At 42.1% G+C, this 12,516-nt stretch overlaps 1 protein-coding gene across 6 annotated transcripts in view; it reads right to left on the bottom strand.

Annotated features, from left to right (window-relative positions):
* Positions 1 to 12,516, bottom strand: part of LOC306972937 (receptor-type tyrosine-protein phosphatase mu) — a 373,633-nt gene that overhangs the window by 40,247 nt on the left and 320,870 nt on the right. For all 6 annotated transcript variants that reach the window (XM_079569665.1, XM_079569664.1, XM_079569663.1 and 3 more), the window contains one exon: positions 1,478 to 1,575. In XM_079569665.1, the coding sequence (XP_079425791.1) occupies positions 1,478 to 1,575 (98 nt within the window). The remainder of the gene's footprint in view (positions 1 to 1,477; positions 1,576 to 12,516) is intronic.

The raw sequence follows: 12,516 nt of genomic DNA on the forward strand, positions 1-12,516 counted from the left end.
TTGACATTTTCAAACCTTATTATTTTACTAGACTCGTTCTGACCAGTTCTACGCTAAATATATGTTCATCATGGCGCCATTTGCAGAGGTGGGGCCAGATGGGTGGTCAATAAAGCCCTGACCACCCCAAGTGCACCCCGCTGGAGTAGCCGGCCAATATATATAAGACCCGATTTTCTGCAGTCCTGAATTTATCCCCAACGCAGCCTCGCTCTTTGCTCCTTCCTCATTGGTTCCTCGAACATGCTCCTCTGTGAACCAAATCAGCCAGGGCTACGTGTTTATGGCTTATTTACAACTTTAATGGTGGACCAAGGCCAAAACACGTAGTGACTTCCTGTTTTGACCCAGCACGCCAAAATAAAAGCACACAGCTCGTCTCATTGATTAATTCAGCAGGTACTTCCAACATTACAAGAATATAATTAAGTACACACATTTTAAGTGTTTTGTCGGTTAATAGTTCGGCAGAAAGAAAGTTGAACTAATGAACTGCTGAACTAATGAATAAGATGGTCCTTTTATATCGAAACAGGAAGTCACTTCTTGAGTCAGTTGTTTTTCAAATTTGGTTGCTTAAAGACTTGTCAATTGCACTAAATAATCAACATGCTTCTTATGGGCGCAGTGTGTGATTTAAAGGGTCAAAACAGCAACATGTTCATTTAAATCACCTACTCCTGCTTTTTGTATCTGTTCAAAAGTAGGACTGGCCACATTGTCACACAAATGAACCTGCGTATATGTTGTTGCTTCACCTTCTCTAAGAGGATTTTCTTCTTGTTGCCCTCTATCGAAAGTATTTTTGTCCCATTCCAAGCATGCATTGATTAAAACAGCCATTATGCATTTGTGTTGATTTCTAAAAAATGTTTAAAATCTGACTTCTTGGTAATGACCTCCTTGTGTCCTGAATTTTTTGTGGTAATAATGTCGTAGATTGTTCACGTTTGTCTCTTCTGGCAGATGCTTCGTAAAACCACTAACTTCCTCGTTTACAAAAAATTTCCCACTTGCCTCATTTCCGGCTTTGCTCTGATTGGTCAATACGCTTGTCAATCACGCCCATCGGGAATTCGAAGAAATCACCCTTGATCCCAGATACACATCTTTGTAAAGAATAGGAAAATGAGGTTAATGAATTTTGGTGTAGGTCACTTGGTGCGACCATTGACTTGCTTAAACTTCGAAAACCACTCTTCACAAACTCACATTTGAGGGGAATAAGTTGGCACCGTCTGCATTATGAACAGTTTTTATCTATTGCAAACCTGGAAGTAGCTCTGATGCTCTGCTGGAGTTGTGTGACTTTTTCTCGATAAAACAAGATGAATTCAGAGAAGAGGACGCGCCTGTTGCTTTGATCCAATCCGCCTGTCAGTTGTAGTTAATAAGGTAACCCCCGTGTGAGCCGTGTGGCACAGATGTGTTGCCAGGACAGATGTGTTGCCAGGACGCAGATGTTTGTGGTACCCACCCGTCCGACCTCCACCAGGTTGGTCACCATGACGATGGCGGCGGTGTTCTCCTGCCAAACCATCCTCCAGAAGTCGAACACGGTCTCCTGCATCGGGCCTGGAGAAGATGGACGAGGGGAGGAGGGAGGGAGAGACACAAATGAGATTAAAAAAAAAAAAGACAATTTGACTGTGCAAGACAGAAAGAGAGAAAAATATGACTAAAAACCAGAGGTAGGTAGAGTAGCCAATATTATCTACTTAATGGCTTGCCAAATAAATAAAAGCATAAAAGTACCATTGAAAACAACAATTGGCCAAAAGAGTATAGCAACCAGGTTTAAATCAGGGTTAATGTAAGACTAAAATAAGGTGACATCATAATTTGGGTCAATTGCAGCAAGACATTTTCCAAAGCAGCACAAAAACCTGAATAGAATTGACTAATTATGAATTAACTGCAGCGAGTGAATGCTGCTTAGAACAGGGGTAGGCAAGTCCTCTTCATCGTGATTCTTGTCCTTGTTTAAAGCTTGGGAGCCAAACCTTCCCAAAGTGGCCAAAGCTCAAGCTTTATAGTGTTATTCTCAACATAGTCTGAAATAGTGAGTCTGAATATCCCCAGGTATGTTTTAAAGGCATTTACTTTATTTTCATTTTCAATTTTCATCATGTTATGTGCAATAATTCTGCTCAAAATCATGGGGCCAGACCACATGTGATGGAGGGCCAGATTTGACCCCAGGGCCTGACGTTGCCTCTCATCTTACATGGCACTTTTCTACCTTCATTTAGGCCAAAACCAGGAACTTATCACCCATTCATACTCTTATTCATACATCAGTGTACACAGACACTGAAGCCAAGATGGGTGAAGTGTCTTGCCCAAGGACACAACAACAATGTGCATCTTCAGGAGCTGGGATTCGAATCCCCGAACTTCTGATCTTTAGACAACCTGCTCTACCAACTGCGCCACTGTCGCCCCAAAATAAAAGCGGTTTGCAAACTTTCACACGTCAAAATCCACTTTGTAAAACATTTGACCTTCCAAGTAGCATCAAGGCTTGAACTGAGATCAATTCAGGATTAAATCTAGACTAAAAAGAGACTAAGAAAGGCCATGCATTGGTGCAAACCATATCTAAAGAAGAAACAGAAAAACGTTTTCTGTTGAACCAACTTAAAAAAATGAATTCTATTGGTAACACCTTATTAAAATAACTTTATTTAACTTATCGTCTAATGTTAAACATACTGATGTTTCAAAGTCAAATTTGATTTATTCCAATTGGCTGCTTTACTCTAACTCAAAAGGAAACAGGAGACCAACTTAAAGCAGCACTAAGTAACTCTTGCCCCTAGAGGCCATAAGCTTAACTGCAGGTGTCGTAGCAATTTGCGGTTTTTTTTTTTTACGTATTAATTGTCTGTGAGAGTAAATACTACGCTGACAGAAAAGGCGAATGCAGGGGGATATTGTACATCCAATTACACAATGGAAATATTTTTTTTCACTCAAACTTGGCTGTAAATACTGTTTAAAGTGTGCTAGCCCACAGTTAGCTTTGCCTGTTTGCATGTTAGCTTCTTCTTCGTGATTCTATTAGTGTGTATCGGTTGCTTTGGTCCGGTGGCAGTCAAGTTGCAATTGTGGTTTTCTGGCCAGAGACACCAGGGGGAGATCAAAGACCCTCCAATCATCCCATAAACACTTGTATTACCCGCACAGGGACAACGAAAAGGATTTATGAGGTAAACACGTTACTTAGTACTGCTTTAATATTTGGTCTTTGCGCTTTGAACAAGACACCATGAGCAACAGTAACATTAAATATAGTGTAAAGCACACATTAAGTCTAAAATTGCAGATGACCCAAGCACCACCAAAGATATACACACCCCGGTTTGAGAGTTAACATGATTTTAGTTGAATTGCGATGCCTTTACGTGAGTCTGTGCACCTTCTGTCTCATCCACCCCACTTCGAGAAGCACAAAAGCGCCGTATTTATTCATCTTTGTTTGTCAATCTGCTGGAGCTGCACATTCCCACTTTAGACACAAACATCATTGGCGTAATCCCCCGTCCGTTCACTCACGCAGACAGATCAGATTCCGCCACAATAAAAACACGCTGCGGGGATTTAGAAGCATTACGGTAACGCACTCACAATGCATTTTTATACAGCGCTATCTTCCATTCACACTTCACTTCGAAATCCGCTGGGTTTATTTATAGAGCTTCTTCCACGTAGTGCTTAGTCAACAGAGGGGGGCTTAAGAAAAATAAATTCCATTTGTACAGTGCAGAGTTAAAGGGGTAAAGCAGGCAGGGAGGGTAGAAGGTAAGTGACTGCAGCGGAGGCACAAAGTATTGAGTTTCCAATCAACATTTCAGACATTTTCAGACACACAGGACATAGAAAAAGTCAAACTGTGGTAAAACTACTCCTAAAAAAAACAAAATAAAGTGTCAAGATGAGCACGTTTCTCAAAAAAAAGTAATCACTCTCAATCCCCCTTCGCACAACCCCCAGCCTCACAATACCTCGAGTGCCGAGCTGTTCAGCCGCCGCGATATTTAAAACTTCACTGAGCAATAATTGAAGATTGATAGGAATTTAATTATTGTTCGGCCTAATTAAAACGATTAATATTAGTTTTAATCAAGAGCAGAGTGAGGGGAAAAATGGCTTCTGACAATTTAATTAGAGAATGCAAATCCTGGCAGTTTGGAGAAGTCACCTGGAGACATGACAATGCACTGATGCACACTGGCACAGGCTGCACACACACACCCACGTACCGCACAGAATTTCAATATTTACTTCTGTGCCATCTATGTTCCGTAAGTGTAAGGGATTTTAAAAGAAACTAGGTCAAATCCTTTCAATTATATCTAGTTTTTGCAACACTTAATTACATACAGTGAATATGACTTTTGAATAACTGGCCAATTAAAAATACGCTAAACCTTTACAAACCTGTCATAAGTGTGGCATACGGGCAAAGCAATGCAGCCTATTGACATTTTTATCACTGAATGCGATGCTGTTATGGGTTTAGAGCAGACCTGGGCAAAACATGTAGAGCATAAATTCATAAGTATGTCCAAAAAAAGTAAGTCTCTAGCCCATTCCTGTGCGGAGTTATGATTTTTTTTTTTTTCATTACCAGAATGCTCACTCCAGCCACTAGGGGGCAGATTAAATAACAATAAAAGGAAAGAATTTCACAGGTGTCCAGCAGAGGGCACGGACATAATAAGAAATCAGGATATAAACAACACATTGTGTGACCCATATGTTATACTTATATCCCGATATAAGTTTGAGATATCGTTGGTGCGGCCCTCCGACTCAATTCAGGCTTCTCATGTGGCCCCTTATGAAAATTAATTGCCCTCCCCTGGGTTATAGGCCCTGGTGTGGAACTCATTTGGGTCGTGGGCCGAAATTCAGCCCCCACAGCGGGTCACAGGCTTTGTAAAGGACTGTGGCCTCCTGAACAACAACGGCTTACACTTATAGCACTTTATCAGCCCGTGTCACACAAAGCGCTACATAAAGTCATTATTCATCCACTCAATGGCAGGAAGTTACTATTGTAGCCACAGGCACCCTGGGGCAGACTGACCATTTACCACGTGGCTATATTATGCTGTTTATATCCTGATCTCTTATTATGTCAGTGCCCTCTGCTGGACATGTGTGGAATTCTTGTCTTTTTTTTTAAATTTAAGCTGCCCCCTAGTGGCTGGAGTGAGCATTCAGGTTATTCCTTTAAAAAAAATCATAACTCCGCACAGGAAAGGGCTCGAGACTTTTCTAGTTAAAGGTACACCACGTAACATTTTGGACTATGCTGTTGCCATCAGTGCAAAACCTTCTCCCAATGAGCAACTTCACACAGAAAATGCTATTACTGCAGTGGGTAATCAAAGAATGGATTTGGATAAGAACTTCACCATATAAATCTGAAATTCTGCTGACTTTACTCGACATCTCCATGGCAACGAGCTGGAGACGTACCCACTCCCGGTAAAGTTATAGTCATGTCTTAGGAGAGCTGAGCCGCTTACAGCAAAAGCACATGTTTGTACATTTATGAGGTATTCTTCATTGATGAAAATATATGTCATAAAATAAATGCTTGTACTTCAATTTTATTTTTTGGGTAAAATTCTACACGGTGTGGCTTTAACATACTCAAAAATCCATGCTCTGCAAGGGCTGTGTGCTGTTACTTTTTTCCGATACCTGTACTTTAACTATACTTACTTAATAGTACAGATACCTTTTTCGACACCTATACTAAAATACTGGTCATCCGGTCAGTTTATAATGAGACGCACAGTATTTTCCCACAAATGTCTGAGTTTACAACAAAAGGAGGCACATTTTGTTCCACTGCTACAACACAAAAAATCTGGTGTCGTGCCTTTAAAGGAACAGGCCATTGTTTTTCCACACTGAGATATGTTCTTACCTGAGCTTAGACGAGTTGATACATAACTGTCTGGTCTTTGTGCGTGGCCTCAGTCACGCCAAACGATCAAAGATGTTGTCAGCATTTGACCTCTTCCAATGTATTCCTATAGCTCCAAATAGGGGTGAAGTTGGAAGCTACCACACTCTTCCATGGGCACAAAGACCAGACAGGTATGTATCAAGCTCAAGTAAGAGTATGGAAAAATGGTGGCCTGTTACTTTAAAGAAATATTGCAGTAATTTGGGGGATTTATGGGGCAACATACACTGAAGTGCAGGCAGCCACTCTCACATTACGATCTAATTGAAGCAAGTAGTAAATTTGTGCAAGCTTGGTTATAAAAGTCAAACTGCAGGTAACAGGCAAACCCGTTTCTAATATTCTGATATGACAAAGTGTGTAGCTTTTCAGAACAGGTTTATACAAAACAAGCTTGGTGGAGCAGCATCCAGGATCTTTTGAAAGGCTTTGTTGCACTAATAAGCTTGACAAGCCTCTCAAAGAAGCCCTGGGGTTATCGGACAGAGCGATACTACGCCATCAACACTCCGACCACCAACAACACACAACATTCAAAGTGTCTTGCCCAAAGACATGATAACAGTATTCATCACCATTACAAAGCTCAATATCCAGGTATGCGGGGGAACGAATGCATCTTTTGTGTTGATTTCTCTGACAGAACGCTGGCCCCGAGTTTGTTCAACTCGTGCCTTGTTTTCGTCGTGTTTCATGTGATGGAACAGCTATTGTGTAAATTTCACTGCTAAGTTTCAAATGGATAAACAAACTTGGAGGGACGTCCCTGGAGTTTGGCACGGAGCTTCACCATCTCCTCGGTTTATTTTCTCACATTTCGTCTGCTTTCCATGTGGCACCGCATCTTGATTGTATCCGTCGGACCCCAGTCTACCGTTCCAGGCATCTCCAGTCTTTCCAATAAGTACCGAACCACCTACCCGCCCACATGGCAGCCTCCCACTCTCTTCCTCTCCTCTCCGCTTTCCCGCTCCCTTCCCTCCGAGACGAGAAACAAGTCCTGGACATCTGGTGTGTAGGCCTGCACCAGCACAATAACACTTGGCATTATGTGCTAAGTTGTTCCAATGGGAGTCTATCAGGCAACATTCAGCTCCGTGTGCGGCGGAGACGGGCTGTGCGGAGGAGAATAGGTGAGGAGAGAAACTTCGGGCTGTGGAGAACTCGATGACAGTCGACAGGGAGACAACATGGCCGCCAATGATTAGCCGTACTAACGGAAAAAGATTTACTACTATTGTTTATTGTTGGAACACCCACTCTTTCCTTTCCCTTTTGGCTACTACAATACAAGTCTAGTTGAAATATTTTTTATAATACGAAGAGGATTCAGATTTTTTTTTTTGACTAGTGTGCAGCTGTTTCATTATTAGGTCTGGACTGTTTCAAACACTCATTAAAAGCAGCAAGAAGGGTCCAAACTTTTTTCATTAAAAGCTTCAAACCAAATTTGATCTTAAGGGCTTTGTAAGGGCAGGCCATTATGCTAAACCAACTTTGACATTTCGTTAAAGGGACTATACAGAGTTTAAAAATGTTAAAATTAAGTATTTTCTTCTCCCGACATGTTCCAACAATGTCCTAAGGTGTAGAGTGCTCACTGCTGCCACCTCAGGTCATACGTGTAACTGCATCTTCTATATTAAGCTCGTGCATGACGACTTTTTGAGTGACAGTGCAGGATTTTAGAGGCAGTTGTGGTGAACAGGTCTGGGCTCATTCTACACATTAGGACATGGCTGGAACATGTAGGGGGAGGAAAATACATAATTTTTTACATATTTAAACTCCGTATAGTCCCTTTAAGGTCAGGGTTAGGTTAAGGATTGGCTATTAGCGTATTATTAATGGCCTATTAGTGTATTAAAAGATACAAATATATTAAGCACAGTGTTAATACTTTACAAGCAGATTGCTAATGCTTATTAATAGTTAACAAGCACACCTTAATACAAAGCGTTACCGTTACTTTTTAAAATCTTTTAATGACAGGACGAATCCCAATGAAGGTGAATTTCAGCATTTATGATTTGTTAATTGTGACCATTAAATTGTCCATTTCAAAGCAATTCATTTCAACGCTCTACTCTTTGGAGAAGTTTTTTTCAGTGTCACATGAAACAAAACATGGCAGTGGATTCTCGCGTCTTGGGAAGCCTACACCTGTTCCAAGCCGGAAACGTGACAGCTGTAGAAATCCCCACAGCCCTGACAATAAACTCCCCTATCACGATGCGAGACAAACTCAGGCAAACATTCAAGCAGCGTTTCCCCTTTAGCCCATTAATATTTCACACACCAAACGTTAGCGTACCCCCATCCACTTATCATTGATTTTCTACTCTCTCTCTCTCTACCTCCAATCTTTGCATCCCTGCAGGGGTTCGAGGATGTTAACCTGTAAATAATAAAAGTTTAGCGAGCGTCGGTGACATTTGGCGCGTGGGGAAGGGAGGGGGGAGGAAGAGAGCGGAGATGGCTGGAGGGCTAGAAAACTTGATGAAATTTAAAGTCCTTCCTGGGTCATGAATATTTTGGGGCAGGGGGAAGGTGTTATCATAGCCAGCTGTGTATAGTGTGAAGCAGAGAAGAGGAGCATGTTTGATCTGTAGCTAAAGCAGCGAGAGAGAATGGATCGGGGCAAACTGGAGTGGGATGGATGCATGCACTTAAATGCTAATGCAGGTGCTGCGTTCAGCTGGCCCTGGGAATCTCTTGAGAAGATATGTATGATCTGAATACTTACAGCAATGTTTTTATCGCCTTGCCCTGCCTTAAAGTTTCTGCTTTTTTGTTGTTGTTTTTTTAGCCTCTTAATCGCCACCTGAACCGTGCACATTTTCTCTATTTTTTTAAGCTTTGTGGAAAAACAAAAGAAACAAAAACGTGTCTGAAAAGCAACAATAACACAATAAAAAAGCAGCAAAAAAAAACCCTGAGAAAAAAAAAGCGTCAAAAAATGCAACAAAGAAACAACAAAATAGTGAAAAAAATGAAACAAAAAGTGACAAAAAAAAATCACTGTGGGCTTTACAGGGTGCAAAACAAAAAGCCCCAAAAGCTTCTGCCTGGCGCAAGAACAGCATTGGTCCAAACAAGAATATCATCTTGCATGTGCACAACTGTTGCGCCGTGTGACTGCGGCCAGTGGCTGGAGGGTGTCACTTAAAAAAAAAGAGGTTGACTGAGACATGGTTTGCTGCAAGCTGCCATAAACTGTAAAACAATGAACTCTGGGAGAGAGGCTTCCCCCATAGCGTTCACACAAATATCCTTCCCCTACATGTTACAGCCATGTCTCAATGTGTAGAATGAGCCCAGATCTATTCACCACAACTGCATCTAAAGTCCTGCCCTGTCACTCAAAAAGGTGTTGCTTCGGGTCCGAGGTGCCGTCATGCACGAGCTTAATACAGAAGGTGCAGCTACATGTATGACCTGAGGTGGCAGTAGTGAGAATAAAATGACAAACTTGCATCTAGTCTCTTTAAATTCATTCAACATTTAGGCGACATCCTTTTTAAGCTCTCACAGAACAAACTACAAACTTGATTTATCCCACTGTGAGTTAAACACTGGTGCTGGTATCAAGGAGCATCCACTTTGCAGAATGGCAAAATTTACTGGATTGTGTGTGCGCTCAGTCACGCAAAAAGACCAAAGACGTTGTTCGCATTTGGCCTCTCCCAGCATATTCCTATAGCTCCAAACGGGGGTGAAGTCGGAAGGCACCACGCTCTTCCACGCACACGCACAAAGACCAGACAGATACGCATCAACTCGTCTAAGCTCAGGTAAGAACATATCTCAGAATGGAAAAACGGTGGCCTGTTCCTTTAAATGCATCGTTGAAAGTTTGACTGCACTGACCACCAATCTGTAAGTCAGTGCTGTATTTGTCAAAGAATTTGCCTTCAGGTGTTATGCACTTCACATGTCGCCCTCAAGGGGAAAAAAAAGCTGTCCTTGATGTTCTTTTACCATTTCTATTTGATGAACTTTGATTTTTTTGCATGATTGTCCAGACTTCTAGCATGTACGTTTCTGATGCCAAAGCACAACTCCAGCACTCTGATGGGACCTATGTTAAAAGACCCTGGTAACCTTTCTATTTTGATGTACAATGTAACAACCCTCGACCCGCTAGTATTCAGCAAATTGACTCTCTAACTGGGAAACTAGCACTCTCCCCCCTCCACACACCACCGCAGTGCAAGTACTGCCTGCGCTGGAGCTGAGGTGACCCAAATAATGAGCCCGTCCCGAATGATGGGGCTTTTATGGACTGACAGCTGTTCCACCCGTCACCTTGGCACCGTCAACATCCCCCACACTAACGAGCGCCATTGTAGTTTGATGAGTAAAGGAAGCTGGACAATGTTACCTCACTCTCTCCTATACCGTATTATGAACCTCCCCCCCCCCCCCCTCCCCCCTCCCCCCTGCTACCAATTAGGAGATTTTTCATTTCTTTTCTTTTTGGGCTTATCCGGCACTATTGCGAGAGTCATTTCTGTACAGGTTGTGCTTGGTCCCGGTGGGTTTTTAGTGGAAGTGTCAGTCAAGGAAAAAAAACTTAGCTCGAGGAAAGAGAAAACGAGACAGGGAAAGGAAAGAGAGATCTCCCAAAGCCAGCCACCTCGCGCTTGCCCAGGTGCAGGATCGCGGTGCTGGGGTGTGCAGTTTGTTCCCTTAGACAGGTGGAGGTGCGGAGGTGGCTGTCTCATCTCTGGGCTTCTCTCTCTCTCTTTTTTTTTTTTCCCCCTTTGCCGCCGTCTTTTCCTTCCTGTCAGTCTGCCTGCCGCTCATGATGAATTATAAAAGGCCCCGGTCTGACGCTGAATACAGATGTTTTCGCACTAACCCGCACCGGGGCTCATAGCGAAGGTGTTACTGTGTTAAAAGTAAGGTTGCGCGATGTACAGCAACGTTATTTGGGATTGCAATAGTATCAAGAGAGGCCAGGCGTAACAACAATCCTACAAAATGTATCAGCAAACAAAAGGTATTGCTGACTTTTTTCCTGCCAGTTCCGAGTGCGGGTTTCAAAAGTATCGCAATCGACAAAGGGCATGCATTAAGGCTGGGGTGTGTTTTATTCAGGGCCCCTGGGGTTAGACCTGTCAGGAGCAGTGGGCAACCGCGGTGCAGCGCCTGGGGACTCACATCTACCAGAGCTGGATCCCGGATCGCAGTCAGGAGTTATTTGATGGTGGTGGCAGATGCTCATGATTGAAGCGCCTGAAACTATACACATGAACTCTGCTGTCATTGTTAGCAGAGGTGGACCGAGATACATGTTCCACGAGACAAGGCACGGAATTGGGTACACGAGAAGGAGACGAGATTTTGTCAAAATTTGCAATGATTCATCAAAATATGTTTCCTTTGTATGGAGCCATAAGTTTCCATTGCATTGTATTGTTTGTAAGAAAATTAACAAACAAATAGGGATGGGAATGAAAAAGATTTACCAATATCATGTAGCATCATAGACAATTCCTCTTATTGTTCTCATTGTCCTGTTTTTTGTCAATTCTCTTTGACTTCTAAGTAATAGAAATAAGCAAAATGCATGTAGTTTACATTTGAACATGGCTAATGCATTTGGCTCTTTTGATAGAAGGTGTGATCTGTTTAAACTTCCTATTGCAATTGTCATAAATAATACTTATTTAAGGGACTTAAGGGACTATATGGAGTTTAAAAAATGTTAAAACTAAGTATTTCCTTCCCCCTAAATGTTCCAGCCATGTCCTAATGTGTAGAATGAACTCAGTCTCAAAAGGTTGTTACCTCGGGTCTGAAGTGCCGTCATGCACGAGCTTAATATAGAAACTGCAGTTACATGCATGACCAGAGGTGGCAGTAGTGAGTATAAAATGCTGAACTTGCATCTAGCCCCTTTAAACAAAGTTTAAAGCTTAAAAGTTGACATCAGGAGGGAAGACACAGATTTAAATTTAGACACAGATCTACCAAAACGTTCATTTGACTTCACTTAGTGGCCTAACAGTCTGTGCCGAACACAGTAGTGTCCACATTAACCCCATAACCCCCACCTGAACTGCGGGCAACTTCTCCAGTTTGGCTTTACCCAAATCTAAAGGCTTGGAAAAAAGCATTGAAATAACAACAAAAACAAGGATGAATACGTGACAAAAAAGCGACAAAAGAGCCACATAATAGAGATGAAAACGTGACAAAAAAGCAATTAAAAAAGCAACAAAAAATGACAAAATCATGACCAAAAAAGCCACACAAAAAAGGGACAAAAACATGACAAAAATGTTTAAAAATCTTACAATCAGTTTTGTAGGTCTTAGCTTTCAAATGAGGCGTTACACTGTTGCTCTCGGGTAAAGCCGAACTGGAGCAAATGTGCTCGGTTAAGGCGGAGGGTAAGAGGTTAAACAGGTTTGTTAGACTGACCTCTTCCGCTGTAATTATCCCTTGTTCATATTCTGCGCACTGTTCTGCCCCTATGAAGTCCGGACGGGCATGATTATAAACTAGCACTTGTTTTG

The sequence above is a fragment of the Gobius niger genome, assembly GCF_951799975.1.
Source record: "Gobius niger genome assembly, chromosome: 13".
In the NCBI taxonomy this organism is placed as follows: Eukaryota; Metazoa; Chordata; class Actinopteri; order Gobiiformes; family Gobiidae; genus Gobius; species Gobius niger.